Genomic DNA, 26,220 nt, shown 5'->3' on the forward strand with positions numbered 1-26,220 from the left:
TCTGTTCTTACTTGTGTTCGATGAGAAGGCTGGGGGTCCACTGTTAGGAACCTCACTTCTCCCACAATTGTGAAAATAAACATTGCATTTTGAACCACTAATAGTGTCAGAGGTTTTTTACCTACAACAATGTGCATCAGACACACATGGAATTTGAAAACCCATAACTGGGAAAACTTTTCAAATTTATTGGGACTTGTACTGATTACAATATTGTCCACAGTGAGGATAAAGAAAGAAATACTCAAGTTTGTTTGCGTTAGTACAATGCTGTACTAACTAACTGGCTTGCCATAATCATGTAACTCTGCCATAACATCTTAAGGTCGGTTCAATAAAAGCCTCTCACAGAAACACACTGAAGAAGTACAGTTGTCCTTCCAATTGCAACAAAATATTTGCAATAAAACACCAGAAACATGGCTTCCTACCGTATCGAGAAATTTGCTCGTAATTTCAAGGTAGCCTCTGAGCAAACGGAATTACAGGGTATTTGTATGTGAGGTGCTGTAACTTGGGGGCATAGCCAATTTTATGGGCAGAGATGCATTCAGGTGAAGGAGTCAATAGATGACTGAAAGGATTGAGGATTTTTGGTGCATTGCTGTTATGTGCGTAACTCATGCATCGAAGCTCCATGATCCTTTTAATCACGATTGGTTTGAGGTCAAGTTAGGCACGTCTTTGGGAGCAAAAACAAAGGAAATTCGAGGCATACTGGTCACTGGTTGATTCACAATCGTAATGTGTCAGCACAATTTGCTCATTAGTTTGCCAAAGGGGAAACTTCAGTGTAACTGCTTCAGTTTCCTGGAATTATTCCAAACTAAAGTAGTTACAGAGACACCTAAATGAAGCTGTGCAGAGAGAAAGAATAAGTGTTAATTTCAGGAGACATTAAGGATCGTGGAGCTTCGATGCATGAGTTACGCACATAACAACAATGCACCAAAAATCCTCAATCCTTTCAGTCATCTATTGACTCCTTCACCTGAATGCATCTCTACCCATAAAATTGGCTATGCCCCCAAGTTACAGCACCTCACATACAAATACCCTGCAATTGCGTGGTAATTTCAGGAGACAATCAGAAGTTTTTTTTAATACACCATCATAATGTAATGCCATAAAAATTATCCATGGGGCTGTATCATAAACACTCGTAGATCTCCCGATCAGAATCGGAAATATTTCCGACCCCGATCAGACCAAATAAAATGCACATTTGCCTTCCACCGATTTTTCTTGAACAATATTCTTATGGAGGATTCTTCACGTTTGATTCAGTGCAGGAGACCCCGCAGGGAGCAGCACAGAGAATCTACGCAGGACACACACTCCCTTTTTGCGGCTGCCATATTCTGATAAGTAAAGAGTTTAAATATCTCAGAGCTGCTTTAAAAATGGCCACGGAGAGAGGTTAGTGTGTAATGAAGGTGGATATAGGGGTCGGGTAAGTAAAGGGGTATGGTGACAGATAGATAGGATGGCAGGTGGGCAGGGTGGTAGATGGATCAGGAGTAGGTGGATAAGTGGGTGAGATGGGTAGGGTGGTAGATAAGTTAGGTGATCAGTAGGCTGGGTGTTATGGTGGTTGAGGTGGGTGATTTGGATAGGGGGCAGGTGACTGAGTGGATTGAGGGTTAGTTAGATCAGATCAGGAGAGGTTGTCAGGTCAGGGCCTAGTTAGGTTGGGTCTGTGGGATAGTCAGGTCAGCTTGGAAGGTAGTTAGAGTGTCGGGGGAGTTGGGAATTAAGGGCGGGTGGCGATCAGGGAAAAGGTTGGGGCATCAAGGTGGTGTTAGGGTGAAAGCGGGGGAGGGGGGGGGTCTGTGTGAGTGATTGGGGGGACAGTGTATAGTTATCCAGGTGTTAGACTGGGTTTTCCCTGTCCAACAGTTGGAACCATCCAAAAGTCTCTGACTCTATAACTCATTATAGGAAGCCTTTTTGGAAGGTCCTGGGGAGCAGGAGAATTTCCCATTGGATGTTCAAACTTCCAGACAATTTTCACAGAGTCCTTGTATTGGGACTTTTGTGGTGTCCTGTAGCACATCTTCTAGGGTGTGTTTGGTCTTCGACTATCCGTAGACTGGAAGAGCTGGATCATTATGTTGTCAGACACAGATTGATTTCATGGTTATATAATGACCAGTGGTTAGCACTGCTGCCTCATAGTGCCAGGGACCTTGGTTTGATTCCCAGTTTGGGTCACTGGCTGTGTGGAGTTTGCACTTTCTCCCCGTGTCTGTGTGGTTTTTTTTCGAGTGCTTCAGTTTCCTCCCACAATCCGAAGATGTGCAAGTTAACTGGATTTGCCATGCTAAATTGCCCCTTAGTGTCAGGAAGACTAGCTAGGGTAAATGCATGGGGTTATGGGGATAGGGCCTGGGTGGTATTGTGGTCAGTGTCGACCCGATGGGCCGAATGGCTTCCTTCTGCACTGTAGGATTCTCAGATTCTATGACCTTCCCTTCAGCTGCCTGGGCATTCCAATTTTCTGCATTTTGCACAGAGATGGATGAGACTTTACCCATCTGTATCAACAGGTGATTGTAAATTAATGTGTGTTTGAGTGAGTGAGCGTTTGAATTGAGCTTGTCAAAGCATGATTTGTAACAGAAATAAATTCTTGTACCTAAAAGGTTCAGAGCTGAGCCTAAATCCAGCTGAGTACTAATGTGTTAAAAGCACTCAATTAGGTCTGCCTATCTTTGTTCAGAGGTCTAGGGGCATACTGTGACATCTGTAAGGAATACACAGTTGGTAAGAGAGGAAATGTATAAATGGAATTTAAGGAATAGAAATAACTAAAGAATAGACATTTGAACTTATTAATAATCTCTCCCAAGGCTCGAGATGCTGGGGATTAAGAAATAACAGGCGAAGATTACAATAAAGGAAGTCTCGTATACCGTCTGCAGCCACAGCTGATCAGCTCACTCGCTTTGTGAGCCATTTCAAAGGTTAGAAAAGCTTTGCATCTGACTCTGTTAACCCAAACACTAATAACACTTCCCCGTAGAGAGTGCCAGGTAAGTGTAACAATGCCTACAAATATGATTGGTGCTACCTTGGTGAATGGGCGGCACGATGGCACAGTGATTAGCACTGCTGACTCACGGTGCCAGGGACCCAGGTTCGACCCCCGGCTTGGGTCACTGTCTGTGCGGAGTCTACACGTTCTCCCCGTGTCAGTGTGGGTTTCCTCTGGGTGCTCCGGTTTCCTCCCACAGTCTGAAAAATGTACTGTTTTGGTGCAGTGGCCATGCTAAATTCTCCCTCAGTGTACCCGAACAGACACCGGAGTGTGGGCGACTCGGGGATTTTCACAATGACTTCACTGCAATGTTAATTTAATTCTATTTGTGACATGAATAAATAAACTTAAAATTGGAGCATAAAGGGCTGCACTGGTTTATCATGACCCTGAGAGATTTTCTTTTATTCAACACAGTGTAAAACCTAGCATTCAACATGTCTTTGCAACTTTAATGCCATCTTGCCTTCTGTTGTGGGTTCATATTCCTATGAGCACAAAAATCTAGGTTGACACTCCAGTGCACTACTGAGGGAGTTCTGTACTGTTGGAGGTGCTGTCTTTCAGATATGGGTTGGAATTCGCCGACCTCGCCTGCTGCTGGGATTATCCAGACCCACTGCTGAGAACGGAGATTTGGCTGAGTGCCAAATTCTCTGTTCTCATTGGCAGCAGTAGCAGGGCATACGGGACTGGAGAATTCCAGCCATGACATTAAACCACAAGGCTCCATCTGCCCTCTCAGGGGGTGTATCAGAGCCCTAAGAACTATTTTGAATCCATGGTGTCCTGATCCATATTAATCTCTTAATCAACATCACAAAAATTGATTATCTAATCATTATCACATTGTTATTTGATGACCTTGCTGTGTGCAAATTGCTTTTACATTTCCTGTAATACAATAGTCCAAAAGTACTCGATTGGTTGTAAAGTACTTTGGGATGTCCTACATTGATGAAAGGTGCTGCACAAATGCAAACCTTTATTTTGACATTGCAACTTATCTTGAAAGACAAAAGTCTCCTCACTCACTAATCATCTACCAATGCGTGATTTGGTCACTGCTTTCAGCAGTAAATTAGCGTGGAGCATCTCTCATACAATACAACCCATTTGATAACACATCAGAGCTCTCCTCTTCCACCCATCACTTCAGGTGAGAGAATCACCAATAGGATGGCTGTGCTAGTGCTATGGAAGAAAATGAAGCGATCACTACAAAGTACCATGGGAACCTAGGTGCCGTCTACAGAAGTGCAAGGAACTCATGGACTTTTGGTCACTGCAATTGATATCATGCATTTAGCTGCCTTTACTCAATCTCTCCACTTTATTATAATCTTTGTTTGTTATTCATCCCGAAACTTATATCCTCTTCTATTTCATGGCCTTTCCAAGCTAGACTTGTCTGCGAAATCCATCTTCTTCACATCTTGTTTCTTGATTATCACTCCCGGTAAACTGGTTACCATCCAATTTCCTTTCCTGATATTGTAAATGGCCTCTCTCCTCTGGTACTTCCTTCTTCTTTCAGTTTCTCCCATTTTACTTGGGATTGTCACAGTATTGGTTGACCACCCTTCCGCATCTCCTCTTCTGCATCACCCATTCTTTATGAAACCCCCATTCCATTTAAGTCTCTTGTCACAGCATCTTTCTACCTGGTCTTAAATCTTCCTCTTCTCCATCTTCCTGGCAGTCCTATCTTGATCACTCTCTACACTACAGGGTATACCTCTCTTCACAAAACTTGACCATATCCTTTCAGTTTCTCCTCAGCTACTTTATTTGTTGCTTTGACAATCATCATAACTGCCTGATGTACCAGTTCCTAATCTTGTCCCCACCCGTCACTCCACCACCCATCTCAGCATCTGCATCTCATTAATATCCAGTCATTGGTCCTCTTTTCATGTTGCCCAAGTTTCTGCATTTTATCACAAGGCCACTCTAAGAACAGTCTTTCAATTTTCCCTTCCAGTTTCAGCAATATGTTTCTCCTTTTCTATCACATAACACTCCACTGCACTTCTTCCAATTACTCAAAACAGAGCTAATCAGTTACTTAAATTCCAAGAGTTCCCCCTCCTTGGATACTGTCCCCATCCATTTCAAAACCAACATTCTTATCACTTTTCTCAAAAACTCAATCTTAACCCTTAATCCTTGCAAACTGCTATATCCAATTCCTCCTTCCTCTCCAAAGTTGTTGAATGCATTTTTCCTTCCCAAATCCATAGCCATCTTGCCCACAACTTTGTACTTCAATCTCTCCAATCACATCTCTATCCCTGCCACAGCATCTAATCAGATCAAAAAAACCAGCCTTTGTGAGTGTGACCCATTGTGATCATTGCATCTTCATGATGCATCTGCATCTTTGACAATATTGACCATACCATTGTCTTCAAATGCCCATCTCCTGTTGTCTTATTGAATGAAATTTCAAATTTCAAAACCAAATTTCTAAGTTACGTCAAACTTGAAAAACTGAAATATCTTAAGAGTTGATAGTGTAGGAAATAGAATGTCCCAATTTAAGAAATGACCTTGGTTGGAGGGAAACATGTTATATGAATATGGAGTCCGTAAACTGCATTAAACACCACTCAGATTATTGGGTTTACCCATTGGATATCCAGCAAAGTAGAATTCCATTTTCATTATTTCTCTCATGAACAAAAATAACTTTAATATATATAAGTATATGATGTTATATTTATTTGGTTATTTAGACGTACATAAGTTTAAAGTTTATTCATTAGCATCACAAGTATACTTACATTAACAGTGGAATAAAGTTACTGTGAAACTCCCCTAGTCACCACACTCCGGCGCTTGTTCGGGTTCACTGAGGGACAATTTTAGCATGGTCAATGCACTTAACCAGCATGTCTTTTGGACAATGGGAGGAAACTGGAGCACCCAGAGCAAACCCATGCAGACCTGGGGAGATTGTGCAGACTGCGCACAGACCGTGACCCAAGTCGGGAATCGAACCCAGGTGCCTGGTGCTGTGAGGCAGCAGTGCGAACCAGCGTGCCCCTAGTCCCATTGTATTTCAAAGTGTGCATATTTCTATCAGGATGTTACCACCTTAGTGAGGTTCTTCAATGGTCTGTTGATAATAAGCCTTTGGGTAACCAGCCACATCTGCTCAGCAATGATGAACCCCTGTCAAATCAAACCCTTCCTATCTCCATAACCACCACACCCGCCAACGACTCCACCCCCTCCCCGGCCCCCAATCTAACTTCCCTCTGATCGATCCCCTCCTTTCTCCTCATTGCCCCACTTCCTAGGACTTTTTTTGACTAACCTGCTCCCTGCGAGTCAGGTTGGTAAAAGTTTCCCCCATTATGCACGGTTAGTATTTAAGAAACCAGCACAAGGCCAGAAAATATACCTGTGCAGGGTTTAGAGAATATTTAAATCAGTTCAACAGATTGATGTACTTCTCTGAATGCATCAAACTGTCAGAAATGTTCAAAAAAATCTTCACGATATCTATCTTTGCCATTCCTGCAGGTTATTGAAGATCTGTGATAACATTGTTTTTGAATGAAATCTACAGTGGCAGAGTTTCATAGCAATGGTTTTTGAAATAAATACCTGACGTTATGAAAAGAATATATTTATTTTGTTATCGAACAGTACTGGAGGAAATCAAATAACTATTCCATATGTTCCTTCTTGATCTGATTGGCATTCTTCAATTCTCTATTATTATTTTTCTAGTACATGCCCCTTTATTTAAGATCCTTACTTTCATCCTAGCATGGGATGCTATTCCCAAATATAGCACTGAGTTCCACTAACAGATTTACATATTCTCGAAATGACTCCTCGTAACACAGGCGCTGTCAGGTGCAGAATGAAGCTTCTCCCTTTGACTAAGTAAAATGATACTCACTGAGGTGGAAGATGAAAGAATTCTCAGGAGGGAATGTTGACTGCGTCTCTAACCAGCAGGAAATTATAAGCATGGAGCAAGATCGCAATTTCAGTTGGCATTTGCTCAGTGATGGTAACTGCGATCATCCATGAGGAGCAGGTCAAACCTTATTGAAAATCACCACTGCTGGTCCCCTGTGTCAAATCTGATCCAGAGTAGAATAAATCCATTAACTATGCTATTTCATGCATTTTAGTTCTTCTATCTTAACGAAAGTACTGACCATGGTATGTACATGCCAGGATTGTAAAGATCTTCCTGAGTACGTCAGATTTTTATTCATTCATGGGATATGTGCCTTGCTGGCTGGCCAGCATTTATTACCCATCCCTAGTTGCCCGAGGACAATTGAGAGTCAACCACATTGCTGTGGTTTTGGAGTCACATGTAGGCCAGACCAAGTAAGGACGGCAGATTTCCTTCCCTAAAGGACATTAGTGAACCAGATGGGTTTTTCTGACAATCGACAATGGTTTCATGGTCATCAGTGGATTCTTAATTCCAGATATTTTTAAAAATTGAATTCAAATTCTACCATCTGCCGTGGCGGGATTCAAACCCAGATCCCCAGAATATGAGCTGAGTTTCTGGATTAATAATCTAGTGATAATACCACTAGGCCATCATCTCCCCATAATAGGATAGGCCCAGATAGGCCCATATATGTGCATATTCAATATAAAATAGCAAGTGATGATTAACATGATTTTTTTCCGTGTTACACATGAGAATTAAACCCAGAAGTTTAGCATTTTATGTTTCTGGAATGAAGAGCTTGGCGTCTGAGGAATGATTGGGGACTGGGTCTGTACTCATTGGAGTTTAGAAGGATGAGGGGGGATCTTAGAACAACAAAGAACAAAGAACAATACAGCACAGGAACAGGCCCTTCGGCCCTCCAAGCCCGCGCCGCTCCCCGGTCCAGGATTGAATCCTGAATCCAGGATCCCCGCCCAATTTTCCTGCCTATCTACATCCTAATATCCTATCCACCGAGCTGTCCCTCACAGCTACGATGCTTTGTTCATCACAACCTATTAACTCACCCCCACCCCCCCATTCCAGACCATGTGATCTCCAGGGAGAGGCGAAAACCCAGAGTGAAAACCCCAGGGCCAATATGGGGAAAAAAAAAATCTGGGAAATTCCTCTCCGACCCCCTGAGGCGATCGAAACGAGTCCAGGAGATCACACTGGCCCTGATCAGAAAATGCTTCCCAACCCTATTCATTTCCACTTCTGCTTTACGAACACCATCTGAATTCCCTGCCCCCGAGCCAGGTTCCCAACTATCCGCAGTCTCGCTCTGTACTGGCACCAGCAAGATGATCTTAGAATGAAGCCTTGAAACGAGAAACAAAGAACAATTAGCCCGCGCCGCTCCCTGGTCCAAACTAGACCACTCTTTTGTATCCCTCCATTCCCACTCCGTTCATATAGCTGTCTAGATAAGTCTTAAACGTTCCCAGTGTGTCCGCCTCCACCACCTTGCCCGGCAACACATTCCAGGCCCCCACGACCCTCTGTGTAAAATATGTCCTTCTGATATCTGTGTTAAACCTCCCCCCCTTCACCTTGAACCTATGACCCCTCGTGAACGTCACCACCGACCCGGGGAAAAGCTTCCCACCGTTCACCCTATCTATGCCTTTCATAATTTTATACACCTCTATTAAGTCTCCCCTCATCCTCCGTCTTTCCAAGGAGAACAACCTCAGTTTCCCCAATCTCTCCTCATAACCAAGCTCCTCCATACCAGGCAACATCCTGGTAAACCTCCTCTGTACTCTCTCCAAAGCCTCCACGTCCTTCTGGTAGTGTGGCGACCAGAACTGGACGCAGTATTCCAAATGCGGCCGAACCAACGTTCTATACATCTGCAACATCAGACCCCAACTCTTATACTCTATGCCCCGTCCTATAAAGGCAAGCATGCCATATGCCTTCTTCACCACCTTCTCCACCTGTGACGTCACCTTCAAAGATCTGTGGACTTGCACACCCAGGTCCCTCTGCGTCTCTACACCCTTTATGGTTCTTCCATTTATCGTGTAGCTCCTCCCTACATTATTCCCACCAAAATGCATCACTTCGCATTTATCAGGATTGAACTCCATCTGCCATTTCTTTGCCCAAATTTCCAGCCTATCTATATCCTTCTGTAGCCTCTGACAATGTTCCTCACTATCTGCAAGTCCTGCCAGTTTTGTGTCGTCCGCAAACTTACTGATCACCCCAGTTACTCCTTCTTCCAGATCATTTATATAAATCACAAACAGCAGAGGTCCCAATACAGAGCCCTGCGGAACACCACTAGTCACAGGCCTCCAGCCGGAAAAAGACCCTTCCACTACCACCCTCTGTCTTCTATGACCAAGCCAGTTCTCCACCCATCTAGCCACCTCCCCCTTTATCCCATGAGATCCAACCTTTTTCACTAGCCTACCATGAGGGACTTTGTCAAACGCTTTACTAAAGTCCATATAGACAACATCCACGGCCCTTCCTTCGTCAACCATTCTGGTCACTTCTTCAAAAAACACCACCAGGTTAGTGAGGCATGACCTCCCTCTCACAAAACCATGCTGACTATCGTTAATGAGTTTATTCCTTTCTAAATGCGCATACATCCTATCTCTAAGAATCTTCTCCAACAACTTCCCCACCACAGACGTCAAGCTCACCGACCTATAATTACCCGGGTTATCCTTCCTACCCTTCTTAAATAACGGGACCACATTGGCTATCCTCCAATCCTCTGGGACCTCACCTGCGTCCAGTGACGAGACAAAGATTTGCGTCAGAGGCCCAACGATTTCACCTCTCGTCTCCCTGAGCAGCCTTGGATAGATTCCATCAGGCCCTGGGGATTTGTCAGTCTTTATATTCTCTAACAAACCTAACACTTCCTCCTTTGTAATGGAGATTTTCTCCAACGGTTCAACACTCCCCTCCGAGACACTCCAGTCAACACATCCCTCTCCTTTGTGAATACCGACGCAAAGTATTCATTTAGGATCTCCCCTACTTCTTTGGGCTCCAAGCTTAAGTCCCCACTTTTGTCCCTGAGAGGTCCGATTTTTTCCCTAACAACCCTTTTGTTCCTAACGTATGAATAAAATGCCTTGGGATTCTCCTTAATCCTGTCTGCCAAGAACATTTCGTGACCCCTTTTTGCTCTTCTAATTCCCCGTTTGAGTACTTTCCTACTTTCTTTGTACTCCTCCAGAGCTCCCTCCGTTTTTAGCTGCTTGGACCTAACATACGCCTCTCTTTTCTTTTTGACCAGTCCCTCAATTTCCCTGGTTATCCACGGTTCTCTAATCCTACCCTTCCTATCCTTTTTTACAGGCACATGCTTGTCCTGTAGCCCTAACAACCGTTGCTTAAAAGACTGTCACATACCAGATGTGGATTTACCCTCAAACAGCCTCTCCCAATCAAGAGCTGCCAATTTCTGCCTGATCCCACTAAAGTTAGCCTTCCCCCAATCCAACACCTTACCCTTGGGACACCACTCATCCTTTTCCATCACTATCCTAAAGCTAACAGAATTGTGGTCACTATTTGCCACATGTTCCCCTACCAAAACTTTGAAGACCTGACCGGGCTCATTCCCCAGTACCAGGTCCAGTATAGCCCCCTCTCTAGTCAGGCTGTCTACATATTGTTCCAACGAACCCTCCTGTACACATTTTACAAATTCCTCCCCATCCAGAGTCCCTGCCCTCAGCGATTTCCAGTCTATACCAGGGAAATTGAAGTCTCCCACTACAACAACCCTATTTTTCCTGCACCTATCCAGTATCTCCTGACATATCCATTCTTCCACTTCCCTTGGGCTGTTGGGGGGCCTGTAGTACACCCCCAACATAGTGACTGCGCCTTTCCTGTTTCTAAGCTCCACCCAGAGTGACTCGTTACACGACCCCTCTGAATTGTCCTCCCTCTGCACCGCTGTAATATGCTCTCCAACTAATACCGCTACTCCCCCACCTCTTTTGGCCCCTCCTCTGTCTCGCCTAAAACACTTGTACCCTGGAATATTCAGCTGCCAGTCCTGTCCCTCTTTCAACCAAGTCTCTGTCACCGCAACCACATCCAAATTCCTCGTGCGCATTAAGGCCCCAAGTTCGTCTGTCTTACCTGCTACGCTCCTTGCATTGAAGTATAAGCACTCCAGACCTCCAGGCCCAGTGAGGTCGTCCTCCCCCAGAGTGCTCTTCTTCTTTGCCAGCCTTGTCCCAGCCCCAAGCTCGTCCCCAGCCTCCACACTTGTAGACCTAATATTTTGATCCCCACCCCCCTGCCATACTAGTTTAAACCCCCCCGAACTGCACTAGCAAAGCTCCCAGCCAGGATATTTGTGCCCTTCCAACTTAGTTGTGACCCCTCCCTCTTGTACAGGTGCCATCCTCTCCTGAAAACTTCCCATTGATTTTTGAAAATGAAGCCCTCCCTCCTGGACCAGTCCTTTAGCCAGGCATTCATTTGTACCAACTCCCTATTCTTAGCCTCACTGGCACGAGGCATTGGGAGCAGCCCAGAGATGGCCACCCTAGTGACCCTACTTTTTAACCTATTTCCCAACTCCCTGAATTGCTCTCTTAGGATCCCCCTACTCTTCCTATCTACGTCATTTCCACCAATGTGTATAATGACATCCGTTTCTTTATCTTCTCCTTTTAATATGCCTCCTATCCGCTCGGAGACATCCGTGACCCCAGCACCAGGTAGGCAGACTACCATCCTGGAGTCCCGTTCGCCCCCACCGAATCGCCTGTCTGTGCCTCTAACTGATGCATCCCCCACCACTATCGCTCTCCTAACCCCTCTCTTCCCTTTCCGGGCCACAGAGCCTGACTGTGTGCCAGTGACCTGGTCACTGTGTCTTACCACTGGAGAGGCACACTCCTCCACACTATCCAAAACAATATACCTGTTTTGGAGTGGGACAACCACAGGTGACCCCTCTTCTAACTGTTCACTCCCCTCCCCTCTCACACCTGTCACCAAGCCCTTCCTATTTTGAGAGACCGCCACTGGAGTACTCCCTGGTACTTTACCCTTCTGCCCTTTACTCCTCCTAACTGTGACCCACGTGTCTTCCTCCCGATGCCCCGGTGTAACTAGTTGCCTATAACTCCTGTCAATTTTTCTCCCATTTTCCCTGACTAGACTAAGGTCAGCGATCTGCAGCTCCAGTTCCATGACACGGTCCCTCAAGAGCTGCAGTTCCACGCACCTGGCACATATGTGAACCTCTGGGAAGCTAGGTGTTTGCAGGAACTCCCACATCCCACATCGGAAGCACTGAACTGGCCGATCACTCATACCTGCCCTTATCCTTTATAGGGTTGGATAAAAAATAACTAGCCTTGCCTCGCCCTAAGCCCTGTGAGCCAAAGCCCTTATAGTTCACACTCTGCTTCCCACTCACTCCACTGCCCGCTCCCGACGCTGCCCGCTGTATAGTGCAGCCGGCTTTTTATGCTCCCGGCGAACGCCCCAGGTAACTGCCTTTTATACTAAGACTCAACCTCCCAGAATCCCCTTCAGCTGACCTCACTTCCTCAATTCAAAACCCTGAAAAAAGCCCGCGAAATATACTAGGAATACCCTTAAATGAATAAATGAATAATTAAATCACTTCTTTGCTTACTCTCAGCACTCCTGCTAAGACTCTCTCCCCCCAGTCTCACTCCAGTCAAACAAACATCTTATTGAAACTTAAAGGATACTGCGAGGCCTGGTTAGAGTGGACGTGGAGAGGATGTTTCCACTAGTAGGAAAAACAAGAACCAGAAGGCACAACCTTAGGCTAAAGGGATGATCCTTTAAAACAAAGATGAGGAAGAATTTCTTCAGACAGAATGTGGCGAATCTGTGGAACTCCTTGCCGCAGAAGACTGTGGAGGCCAGATCATTGAGTGTTTTTACGACAGAGATTGGTAGGTTCTTGGTTAATAAGGGGATCAGGGGTTATGGGGAAAAGGCAGGAGAACGGGGATGAGAGAAATATCAGCCATGATTGAATGGCCTAATTCTGCTCCTATGTCTTATGGTCTTACGACCATAACAACTTGTTTTGCACCACATAAAGTTCTTGGTTTCTGAACAATCTGAATTAGATGACCTAAGTTTGGTCTTTACTCTTCAATAACATTTCAGTTTTCTTTTCTATCGAGAGAGATTTGCTCTTGCTGGATCCAGGGTGTGAAAGACACACTCTATCACCGCTTTATCGTGAATGTTTGTATGCCAAAAGCGTGACCTGATTGTGACCCTATTCCTGCCGAAATCCCCATTTGATAAAATGGAGAAAACCGTAAGTTTTATCCCTGTCAACTGTCAAATAAGTCAGCTTAAAACTGCTTCATTCTTTGCAATGATTCACAATTCATCAGTGCCTTTTTCTATTTCAAATTGCTAAAGCTGACTGGATACATTGCAATCCCGAGACTATTTCTTGAAATGAATGCTTTAAAAAGCGATTGCACCAGAATTAATCAGGCTGCAGCTGGTGTAAGAAGAATAATTTTGAAATAGCCATTAAGGTTTGTAATGGAAGGATTGTCCTTGCAAGGTACAAATATCATGAACGTTCACTCTCCTCCAAGCAGCCCCAGGATGCCCATTATCTGGTTCACTAAACTTCATAATTAGTACAGAACTGTCGTGAACACAGTAATTGGTAGGAGTCTGAAGAAGCAGTCTGGGCATCCACTAAGAATTCAATTAGCCCTTGAAACTCGGGGTTCTATCCCCAGCTCACATTGTCCTCCATTGAGGGCAGGCATTGCCATTGCAATGAGGGCGGCAATTACTGCTGGTAAAGCCAAAAAGCAGGGCCTGCTCGGAGGACACCAGGGGTGGGGTCTTCTGGCCTCACTTGTTCCGAAACCAGAAAATCCTGCTCGAGGTACTCAGTGTAGAGCGGCCTAACTGTGGTCCTTAGAAGAAAAAAGAATATTTTGAATGTTCTCTGTGCACCTAGGAGAAACATTTTTCAATAACATTTGTCATTTGGGGCGGCACGGTGGTTAGCACTGCTGCATCACAGCGCCAGGGACCCTGGTTCAATTCCGGCCTCAGGTCACTGTCTGTATGGAGTTTGCATATTCTCCCAGTGCCTGCGTGGGTTTCTTCCGGATGCTCTGGTTTCCTCCCACAGTCCAAAGATGTGCAGATTAGGTTGATTGGCCATGCTAAATTGACCCTAGTGTCAGGGGGATTAGCAGGGTAAATACATGGGATAACGAGGATAGGGCCTGGGTGGGATTGTGGTCGGTGCAGACTCGATGGGCCGAATGGCCTCCTTCTGCACTGTAGGGATTCTATGAATATTCCTCCTGGCCTCACAAAAATTCCACACCCACCCCTGAAGCCTGACGCTGAAGTTGCTACTTGTTTAATGAGCTGTACCTAAAACCAATAGGATGTAAATAATGACTGTGGAAATGGACCACACCTCCAGCCTCTTCCATCAGACAGGTGGAAGCCCCCCTTCTGTCTGCCTTCTGTCTGATCGAATCAATCATTTTAAAATCTACCCCCACTGAGGATAAAATATGCTGGGCCTCTCGAATTCTAAACACAGCTGATGTTAACCGTCCTGTGTTACAGCTCTTTATTGATTTTTATGATGAAGAATCAATCAGTTTTGACACAAATTGTAAATACTGTAAGTGAGGAATAAGGTAGAAAATGTTAGCTATGAACTGCAGGTCTGTCAGCATCTGAGGAGAAAAAAAGACCAGGTAACATCTTGGGATTAGACTCTTCATCTAAACTCTTTCACTGCCTCATTTTGTTCTGCTCTTTCATGGGATATGGGTGTCACTGGCAGGGCCAACATTTACTCTCCATTCCCCTTGAACTGCTATAAAATATGTGAGATTGGAAAAACAAGATAGTGTTAGGTAAGGAGGTACAAGACTTTGAGTTGGCTTTTCTACCCGCACTACCCCCCATCTTCCGGTCCCACCAATGTTGATGGCGTTTTGCGTGGCTCTCCCATCCCACTGCCAGGGAAGCTGCCAAGGGGGTTTGTCTTGGGCGGGACTGTAAAATCTCATCAGTGAAAAGGGCCACAAAATCCCGCCTTTGATGAAAGCAATCTATTCCCAAGTCAGGTTGGCGTGTGTTTTGAAGGGGAACTTCAAGATGGTGGTGTAACTATGCATCTTCTGCCCTTGGGGTCATTCTGGGTTATAGGGGTTGCAGGTTTGGGATGTGTTGTCATGGCCTTGGCATGAAGCTGTACTGCAACTTGGTACACACTGCAGCCACGGGGTGCTGATGGTGGGGGGAAGTGGATGGTTAACATAGTGCCAATCAAGTGGGCTGTTTTGTAGTAACCTATCTTTACTCTATTGCATCTGCTATGAGATGTGAATCTGCGGAGCGCAACTGGCACAATGTGCTCAAAAAGTGTAAAATAGAACACCAAGGGCTGATTTTTATCATGGAGGCTAAAGTCCTGACACTGGGGCTGAAAGCAGGAGATGACAGCACTTCATTTAAAGGCATGACCTGGGCAGTCAAATTCCAGGTGATGGCCAACTAAGTGGCCACTGTCAGGACTGTGATCCCTATTAAGGGTGATAATTCACCCCCAAGGTCTACTGGTCAAAACTGAGGATCAGAAGCTCAGCAGCTACCAACAAGGGGAGGGGGGGTTGGGGTGTGGAATGGGGGGGTGGTGGTGACAGGAGTGTAAGGTCACTGAAGGCAAGCATTGCCATTGCAATGGGAGTGGTCATTACTGCTGGTGGGCCCCTCCATAGGCCAAAAAGCAGGGCCCGCAGGGAGGACGCCAGGGGTGGGGTTTTCCGGCCTCACTCGCTCCAAAACCAGAAAATCCTGCCCAAGATCAATGCACCTTTCCATGATCCACTCCTCACCGGCTCTGATTCCCCTGGCAGGCAGGACAGTAAAATTCACCCCCAGGTCTTCCAATGCTGCAGCAGGCCTGTTAGCCGCTGCCAAAATTCCCAAGGAGACATGGAGAGGACCTTAATTGACCAGTTAAATGGCTCAGTTGGGCGCCAACATTCCCATTGCAGGCCCATTGTGGCGGAACCTAGAAAGAGGCAGCACTGTTTCAGTATAAGAGGGTCACCCATTTAAGATGGAAATAAGAAAGAATTTCTTCTCTAAGAGGATCATTAATCCTTGCAATTCTCTACCTCAGAGAGCATTGAGGCTGGGTCTTTGAATGTGTTCCAGGCTGATCTACAGAGGAGTCAATGGTTATGTGGGGCAGGAAGAAATGTGGAGCTGAGGCCACATCAGACCTGCCACGATCTTACTGAAAGGCCGAACAGACTTGTGAGGGCTGCATGGCCTATTCCTTCTCAGTTCTTATGCTTTTATGACACACCCACTGCACTCATCCTGCCCCGAACCCTATTCCCCAATTCCAGGTCTTCATGTGTCATTTTCCCAGCCTTCCCAACTCTCAACCGATCATCAAGGGACTGGTAAAATCTGGCCCCAATTATTTAATAGAATACTACTTAAGAATAAGAAAGATACTTAAGGCTTCTGGAAGGACTGTATTGAAACTTGATATATTCAGTTATATATAATTAAACTCAAAACAATTGGACTTGTAACCAATTACATTTTCATATCGCCTGCTCCAGCCCGGAATGTCCTGAGATCTCTGAGCCCTTCAATTCTGGCCTCTTTCATATCACCAGCATTCAGTGCTCTACTTTTGACAAATGTGCCTCCAACTGCCTGGATCCGAAGCTCTGATATCCCCACAAACCTTTCCCTTTCGTAACTCCTTAAAACCTGCTTCTTTTGACCAAGCTTTTGGTCACCTGTCCTAAAGTTGCCTTACATATATCGGTGTTTAATTCTGTCTGATAACACACCTGTGAAGCATCTCGGAACATTTTTATTCCATTAAATATGCCGCGTAAATGCAATTTATTGTTGTTGTGACTGGTCACCGTGTGTGGCTGCAGCTGCGACAGGAAAAGAAGGTTTAAAGCGTTTATCAGCCAATTAAGTAAAAGTCAGGGCTGCTTTATTTGATTGGGTAATGTATTTCTGTTTGTTATAATCTGTAACAGCTGCACCAGTGATCCCTGCTCGCTCTTCCTCAGTACTATTTTGTGAGTTGATGTACTTATGCTCTCAGATGGACATGAGTGTGAGGGAACAAGAGCTGTCTAATTGTTAGTACACGGCACATATTTACGTTCTTCAGTCATCCAGGAGATGGGGATAGAAACATAGAAGATAGGAGCAGGAGGAGGCTATTTGGCCCTTCAAGCCTGCTCTGCCATTCATTATGATCATGGCTGATCATCCAACTCAATAACCTAATCCTGCTTTCTCCCTATAACCTTTGATCCCATTCGCCCCAAGTGCTATATCCAGCCGCCTCTTGAATAAATTCAATGTTTTGGCATCAATTACTTCCTGTGGTAATTCCACAGGCTCCCCACTCTTTGGGTGAAGAAATGTCTCCTCACCTCCGTCCTAAATGGTCTGCCCTGAATCCTCAGACTGTGACCCCTGATTCAGGACTCCCCCAACATTGGGAATATCCTCCCTGCATCTACCCTGTGTAGTCCTGTTAGAATTTTATAAGTTTCTATGAGATTCATCTGAACTCCAGCGAAGACAAACCTAACCTAGTCAATCTCTCCTCATACAATATGGGATGTTAGGCCCACATCTGCGTCATCTGCATCAACTCAAGACCACGCATAAAATTAATTTATTCTTTCCCTTGTCAGGAAAGCAACCTAAGTGCACTTTCCTATTTTTATATGTTCTATCAGGTGCTTGTCACTGCAGTACTGCTGATTTCTTCTGTGTAATGTGGTGACCCAACTGTTTAACACAGTATAAATGTAGTGATTCAGCTCTTCACATGTATTCTTCAGTTCCCTGTACATTGGACCACATTGACTGAAGAGTGCAAGTGACAAGAGGGATGCTATGCGCTTCCTGGCGGCTGGTCTCATGTGTAACATAAAATCAGTTTTCTTTGTTTTCTGTGCCAGCCTAAGTGAGGTGCAGAGGTTGAAGATATGCATCTGGTTGCCTGTCAGTTTATGGGAAGACCTACCTATATTCCTCAACAATTGGCGGAAACATCCTACATTAGTTCTCTTTTGGGCTGCGGCAGGGTGACAATTCTCAAGAGTTAAATATTTTTTTTATCCGTCAGTACGCCTGTTAAGAAGCTTTAATGTCTAAAATAATACCAGCTTAGCAAAAGGTAAGCCTTCGCTCAGTGGGAATGTGAACAGTTGTCATAGCAGCCCCAAATTTGCAGCATGGAAAATTGATTTCAATCACTCGCCCACCCACCCACTCAAAGTAGAGGATTTGTGATAAAACACAAAGGAGAGCCTGCTGCACAGAACATGCCTTTCTGCCTGAGTACTGTCGAGTTCTCGTGATGTATTCAAATCATGAGGCTGAGTCTGGCTGATAATGTTATTTTTCAAAGTACGGGCCAGGGTGGAAAGGTATTCTAAATTTAAATACTGCCTGCACTTTTGCTGCCTTTTTTGAGATTCATACATCAGTACAGATCTGTTTTTAAGTTCATTTTCATCAGATTGTTCCTGCCTGCTTTTGCTGTTTATGTTTCTTTGCAGTTTTCTTGATTCCTGCCTCAACACCCGCTCTACACCCTGAATCCTTGTCGCCCACAGCTGGAGTTTGTCAGAACCCACCGGGAAAGAGCTGGGACACAGTAGGACACCATTTCCAAGATTCCTTGGCCAGCTTTGTAAGGGGTGGAACTTCCATCGACCTTTTGGAGGAAAAACAGTACCAAGAGGGTAAAGCCTGGGTAAAGCGAGGTCAGGGTACCTTAATGCCAGGAGTTCCCATACCCCCAGGTCAGTCAGGACGCGCTGCTGAAGAAGGCGAGCTGCAGAATGACACAAAATATATTTTTTTCAAAAATAAAGATCAGCCCGTTCACATGGGTTGGGACGTGGGAAAGGAATAATTGCATGGTGGCATCGGGGGGTAAGGAGGGGCTGTTCAACTGCCTCTCCTATAAGCAGCCAAGGCGCAGACTGTCAAACTACAAGGGGCAGGGAAGTAGATGAGTGGTGGAGATGTACCTGTAGAGGGTACATGTGTATGTCAGCCCCATATGAGGTCAGCGCAAGAGAGCATCAGCAGTCACTACCCTTGTTCCAGGGGCATAACTTGCAAAGCTCCTGGGGATGATCTTACCAAAAAAACTCTAAGAGCCGAACAAACGTGAAAATGGGAGAAAATTGCATCCATTTTTTCGGTGAGTTGTCTATTGGAATCTTATGGCACTCAGTGCAATAAAAGAGACAAAGTGTGATTCACACCAGTAGGGGGAGTGGATGGAGTCTATTCTCACCAGAAAGCCGGCTGCTCACCCCAGAGGGTGCTATGGCGCATGCGCAAATCTCTGTTCTGTATAACAGAACACAGAGAGATCTGTCAGTCACTTCCCTGGATATCAAACTTCCCCATCCACCCCCCCCCCACACCCTGCCATCCCTGGCCTCGCCAGCTGATTGCACCCCCCCCCCCCAGCCTGGCTGATTCCCGACTGCAGAGTGTGAAGGCGGTAAGATCTCACCCCGCCTCCGTCTTTACCACAAATCTTAACTTCCAAATCAAGCTCTAAAACAGACATCTAATAGCAGACCTGTAAGTGCTGGCATGTGCTTTTGCATGCGTCACCTCATGTAAGGTCCCTTTCCACAGAAACTACAGTTCAATGTGTGTAAAAAACGACATTTGGAAAGTGGTTTTAGAGGGGACGGTGGAAGGGGAAAATAATCAATGTTCCAGCATTCAGTTATTAAAATCATATGCATCCTCACTGAGTCAATCAGGTCTAAACTCTCTCTCTTGTAAAACTACATTAGGAGATTTTTTAAAATATATGTGACTGACAAGATTGCTGCTTTGAACAAAGGACACTGTTGCTCATCTGAGGCGCTCATGTCTGAATGCAGGAACCCTGTGGCAGTTTTCGAGCAGCAATCGATTGAGATGATTTATACCATTTTGATATCATTTCATTTTCTTTCAAAATGGGTGACTGCATCTGACCGATCCTTGTAAAAGAGCTGAATTTTAAAGTATCCATGGGAATTTAGTTGAGAAATTTCCCTCAAATATCTGCAATTACATTTCACTTTTGGCAAAGATGTTTGAGGGGAATTGTGCCAGGCTGGGACTAAATGCCGGACAAGATAATTTGAGGTTTCTCTGGACTGTACGTTCATCGTATTTACAATGTAATTTTAAGTGTGCAGCAATCTTTTGGTCTTTGAATAATTTGTAATAACACTGAATAGATGAATTACTTCATCTGTGCGAATGTTTTAAAAATGAAGCTGTAAGTACTGAACACCTCCCATGGGTCTGGTTGGTACGTTCTTGGCCTGACGATTATTCAACAGTCACCTCTCTATCCCCAGCCTTCCTGTTCCCTCCAAGCATGAGTCCCAGGACTTATCTTTCCCAATACATCCGAGGCTAAGCTGCAACCCAGTGCTTGATCCCAATCTTGTCTAGAAACTGCTTCAGGTCCTTGCTCCCTCCCACTCGGTGCCTGATCACCTTTTCCAATGAACTTGAACCCTCACACCCCCACTCTCTTTCACACAAGAGCAAAGAGCCAATCTCTGCCACAGTCCTCACTATCTGAAAGATAAGATAAAACCAAAGACTTGCATTTATATTACACTTTCCATGACCATGGTAAATGCATGGGGTTATGGGGATAGGGCCCAGGGTAGGGCCTGGGTAGAGGTGCCCTTTCGGAGAATGGTTGCAATGGGCCAAATGGCCTCCTTCTGCATTGTACGGATTCTATGACCACTGGATGTCTGAAAGGACCTTCCTGCCAATTAAGTAGTTTTTTAATCTGTATTCACGCCTCCTAGCCCCTCTGTCTGTCATCATGAACCCTTGCCCATTCCCTCCACCTCTCCCCCATCCTTGCACAGCCCTCCTTCCACTTTGCACCCCCCCTCCGTTGTCTTCAACAGGCCACCCACCCCTCCGGCCTCACCTCATACTGCACCTGCGGTCGAACTTCAGAGCTCTGTTGCGGGGCAGTTACCTTGACTGACTGTCCCCACCACACCCAGGATGCCTTTCACATTTCATTCCTCCAAGTTCCCAACCCCAACCGCTGTCTTCCCTTGGATTCCTCTTCCACTCCTTCATCCCCCCCCGCCCCATCACCTGCCCTGCCCCGCCCCCCCCTCACCACCACTGACTCACCCTTGCTGCCGCTGAGCCTCCAGGCAAGCTGCCTTTCTCCTGCTCCCCTCCCTTTGTGCCACAGTGTTCAACAAGAAAAAACTGATGTGTTCAGGCACAGCTGAACAAAGAGAATTGGTGCACATCACCTTTAAATAAATGTGAATTGGGTGCCGCAGGATTCTTGCGTGCTGCTGACTGAAGCTAGGGCTTTACCAAAAATATTTTACTCCCATGTGTACTCATGTGTTATAAGCATGAAGATACCACTGGCTGGAACGAGGCAAACAGGCTGCTGACTTTATCTCTGCATCTTAGTCCTCTGTTGAGACATGAGAATTTCACATCCTGTCAAATTCAGTCACCCCTCACACCATGTTTCCTGCTCTTGTTGGGACTAGAAAATCCACCCCTGGTCCCCACACTTGATTCCATTCCCTGGTCTTTCCTCCATTCCCCGGTTTTTCCTCCACTCCCCAGCCCTCCCTTCATTCCCTGTTACATTTTTGATTTTCATTTGGCTATTTCCCTTTAAAAATGTATTCCATCATTGTTCCTGGGAGGACGTTCCGTGTCCTCACAGCTTCTGCAATCTTTAGAAGATGATCTTAAATTTAAAACTTCTGGTTAAGTACTGTCCTGGTGATCAACAGAGATATTTTTTTCCTATTTACCTTACCAAACTCTTGAATATTTTAAATATCTCAATTAGATTGCCTTGCCTTTTTGATGGGGCCCTGACAGCAAACAATTTCAGTCTATTGAATCATTTTCTTGTGACTATGCGTTCCAGAGTGAGTTGAATGATATTAGCATGGAACATGTACACATTGGATTTCCAAGTAAAATAAACTTATTATTCTTTATACATTGTCACTAGACATACTTGTTTAACCTGCGCAGCGTACAATAGCTGGTTAGCACTGCTGCCTCATAGCTCCAGGGACCCAGATTCAATTCTGGCTTTGTGTCTGTGTGGAGTTTGCACATTCTCCCAGTGTCTGCGTGGGTATCCTCCGGTTTCCTCGCACACTCCAAAGATGTGCTGGTTAGGTGGGTAGGGCCTGGATGGGATAGTTGTTGGTGCAGACTTGATGGGCTGAATGGCCTCCTTCTGCACTATAGGGATTCTATGATTAACACACCACTCTGCTCAATGGTCAGCAAAGCTATTAGTGCACAAATCAGTCCTAATGAAGATGGCTGTTTAAGAGAGTTAAGTTCAATATTATTGACTTAGAACTGTCTCATTCTACAACATTTAACGGATGTATCTTTTATTGTTTGTAGTGAATACATATCATGTACGTCAATCCATAAAGCTCACAAATATTGATAATTTGGAAATTAATCCCTCCAGGCTAATTTTCTAAAGACATCACCATTGACTAAGCCCACCCAAATATATGGGAACTCCACAGAAGTGACATTAGTTGACAAATGGTGCAAGCCGATATTGTCATTTAGAGAAGCTCTAAAAAGTTAATGGCGAAGGAAATGAACTGGCCCTGGAGCAGGTAGGGATGATCGTTGAGGCTTGGGTTAAGCTATTAATAAGAGAAAGCTGAGCGAAATTCATGTCACTTGAATCATATATCTGTTCATAGAATCATAGAATCCGACAGTGCAGGAGGAGGCCATTCAGTCCATCGTGTCTGCATCGACAACAATTCCCATGTATTCATCCTAACTCGGCCCCCTGGCACTTAAGGGGCAATTTAGCACAGCCAATCCACCTAACCCGCACAGCTTTGGACTGTGGGAGGAAACAGGAGCACCCGGAGGAAACCCACACAGACATGGGGGGAGCGTGCAGACTCCACACAGTCAGTGACCTAAGCCAGGAATCGAACCCAAGGTCCCTAGTGGGTTGGGGGGGGGGGGGGGGGGGGTGTGAGGGGGTGGCGTAGTGTTGGCTCCGACTGGGGGGTGGGGGGAGGAGGGAGATAATTGTCAACTCCAATCAGGGGTGGGGAGGGAAGCCCCTGAGGCCTCGATGGTGGTCTGTGGGGGAGGTTTACTCAGGCTATAATCAGGGCTCCCTTTAAAGATGGCGCCTGATCTCTGTACAGCTGGGTTTTGCTGGCGAGTTGAGGCCCTGCCTCCCCCCCCCCCCCCCCCCCCCCCCCCCGTCCTCCCCATCCCCATAATGGCATAAATCACAGCTCCTTGATTTATTTAGGCAGAGTGCTGTGAGATCTGGAGAGAAAACTGGCCAGTCTCTCTGGAGAAAAACACACCGGAAACAACACTCAGCCATTTTCTTTGGTAAGATTTCACCTTATGCATTTATAAAAAAAGATAGCGAGGGTGAAGTCGGTTCTCAATGAAAAATATCCTGCCGATTTTCTCTTGCCTGTTATGTGTGATCATTACAGGCCAAGTTCACCCTAATATTTCTTCATGGGGCTATGCATTTATGAAAAGGTAAACATGAAGAGTGGGAATTTACGGCCTCGCTCATCCCAAAACCATAAAAATCCCACCCGAGGTCAACAGACCTTTCCATGATCCTCACCCCTCGTCTGCTCAGAATCCTGTAGCGGGCGGGGCAGTAAAATTCCGGTCGAAGTAATCTGCAGCCATCATAAAACAATCATATTCCTGAAGAAATTCAAATCCTTCTATCAATCCTTTCCACCTTCCATTGAAAATACGGTTGGAAATTGGGGAAGCCCTGTGGAAATGCTAACCCTTTGTATTTTCTTCAGTTATGAATGAAGCAGTGGAAGGTCACGCAGTATTTTGTAAAAGGGCAGTAACATGATTATAACATAGCTAACTCTGCATAATTTAGTCATTTAATAAAAAATACACCTATCCCTCAGGACATGTTTTACATTCCCAACCTGACAGTACTGACCTTTGTTATGTGTTAGTTATATCCTTTCACTCAGTTGAAATGTAATTTAAAAATTTAACATGCACCATGTATTAAGGTTCTGCATTATTTGTCAAACCAGGGAACAACAGTAAGCCAGGTGAGCCCAGGACCCAAAGGATCATTTCAGTACAGATTTTTAACTCAGCAATTATTATGCTGGAAGTTGTGTACAGACTTCCTAGGTTCTGATCCATTCTTTCTTCTGTTATAGACCTTGCCTTAACTTACAACCCTTATCTATAGTCCTTATGGGCGACACGGTGGCACAGTGGTTAGCACTGCTGCTTCACAGCGCCAGGGTCCCGGGTTTGATTCCCGGCTTGGGTCACTGTCGATGAAGAGTCTGCACATTCTCCCCGTGTCTGCGTGGGTTTCCTCCACAGTCCAAAAGAGGTGTTGGTTAGGTGCATTGGCCAAGTTAAATTCTCCCTCTTTGTACCCGAACAGGCGCCGGAGTGTTAATGTACTTGTGACACTGATAAATAAACTTTACCTGTTGTTTACCTGTTTATTACAAGTATAATTGGTAACCGTTTAATTATCCACTGTTGCTAAAGGAGCAATAAAGTTTGTTTACCTTATCTCGTATTTGTTGCCGTACTTTTTCCCGTTCAGCTTCCATTCTAATATGTTTTTGCTTGCGTTCATCTTCCTGTTGACGAAGAGCCTCTTGTCTTTCTTCTTCCTTCTTCTGTGCATCAGGGTCTTTTTCTTCATCCCCTCCCAGCATCTTCCCCATGTCTTTGGTGGCCCCTGCATGAAATAACACCAAATAATATAGCCATGAAAATCAAAAGGAACAGAAATGCCTTTTTTCCCATAGATATTAGTTCCAGTTTTGTGAAAGAGACAAAACTGGCATCATGAACAGTCTTGGTACAGGGTGCATCTGGTCCAATCCAGGTGGAATTGGGCCATGCCAGACTTTGCAATGGGCCTAATCCGTATTTTGAATTGGTTTTAACACACACACACGCAAACAAAAAAAACTGTTCCAGACAGCTTGGTGCGCCACTCACCTCAGCACAGTGGTTAGCACTGCTACCTCACAGTGCCAGGGACCTGGTTTCAATTCCCGGCTTGGGTCACTGTCCATGGAGAGTCTGCACATTCTCCCCGTGTCTGCGTGGGTTTCCTCCGGGTGCTCCGGTTTCCTCCCACAGTCGAAAAGATGTGCTAGTTAGGTGCATGAACCATGCTAAATTCTCCCTCAGTGTACCTGAACAGGCGCCAGATTATGGCGACTGGGGGATTTTCACAGTAATTTCATTGCAGTGTTAATGTAAGCCTACTTGTACCACTAATAAAAAAAACCCTGGCCAGGAAAACGGCAACACTGATAGGGCTGGAGTTTAGGGTAAAAGAGGCATTAATGATGGAGCAGAAAAATGCAAAGATTGTTTACAAGGACAAAATGAGTCACTCTGCTCCCATTATTTGAAGATTTGGTAATCTTGCTGGATAGATTAAATCAAGGTCAATCATGCCTCCATTTTAGGCTGAAGGTGACCTTCCACAGGTGCCAGTTGCTGACAGGGAGGTCACCCTGCTCCCTCCCTCAAGCTGCAAATGAGGGAGATATTTGCTGGTATCAAGAGCAGGATGATGAGAAATGTGCTATGCACTATTGCAAACATGTCTTTGGGTCTATTAATCATGGGAATTGCTGCATCCACTGGAAAATTTGAAGCAGTGTATACATGTTGCCCTACTCAAGCTATAGCACGTATTATTTTGAATCATGGAATCTTACAGTACAGAAAGAGACCATTCGGTCCATCAAGCCTGTGCTGGTTCTTTGCAATATCTATCCAATTGGTCCCACCAACCCCTGCTCCTTTTCTGTAGTCCTACAATCTTTCTCTATTTAAGTGATTTTCCAATCCTTTTTGAAAGTTACTGCTGAATATTCGCTACATAAAAATGAAAATCTCCTCTTCTCTGTGGAATGGATACCACAGCTGAGGAACCCAAATGGATGCTGTGGAAACTAGCCTAAGAGGGTTTGGGAGTGAGTTTAAATGGCTGGGCCATCTCAGTTATACATCATCGTATTGCAGTAATCAAATTGCTTAAAACATGGATTCTTCT

At 45.1% G+C, this 26,220-nt stretch overlaps 1 protein-coding gene across 1 annotated transcript in view; it reads right to left on the minus strand.

Moving 5' to 3' along the window:
• The window catches only part of cplx2b (complexin 2b), a 29,691-nt gene extending 4,823 nt beyond the window's left edge, over positions 1-24,868 (minus strand). Inside the window, exon 1 of the mRNA XM_078231612.1 lies at positions 24,707-24,868. Within this exon, the coding sequence (XP_078087738.1) occupies positions 24,707-24,868 (162 nt within the window). The remainder of the gene's footprint in view (positions 1-24,706) is intronic.
• Positions 24,869-26,220: the final 1,352 nt, after the last annotated feature.

The sequence above is a fragment of the Mustelus asterias genome, chromosome 16, assembly GCF_964213995.1.
Source record: "Mustelus asterias chromosome 16, sMusAst1.hap1.1, whole genome shotgun sequence".
Classification (NCBI taxonomy): Eukaryota; Metazoa; Chordata; class Chondrichthyes; order Carcharhiniformes; family Triakidae; genus Mustelus; species Mustelus asterias.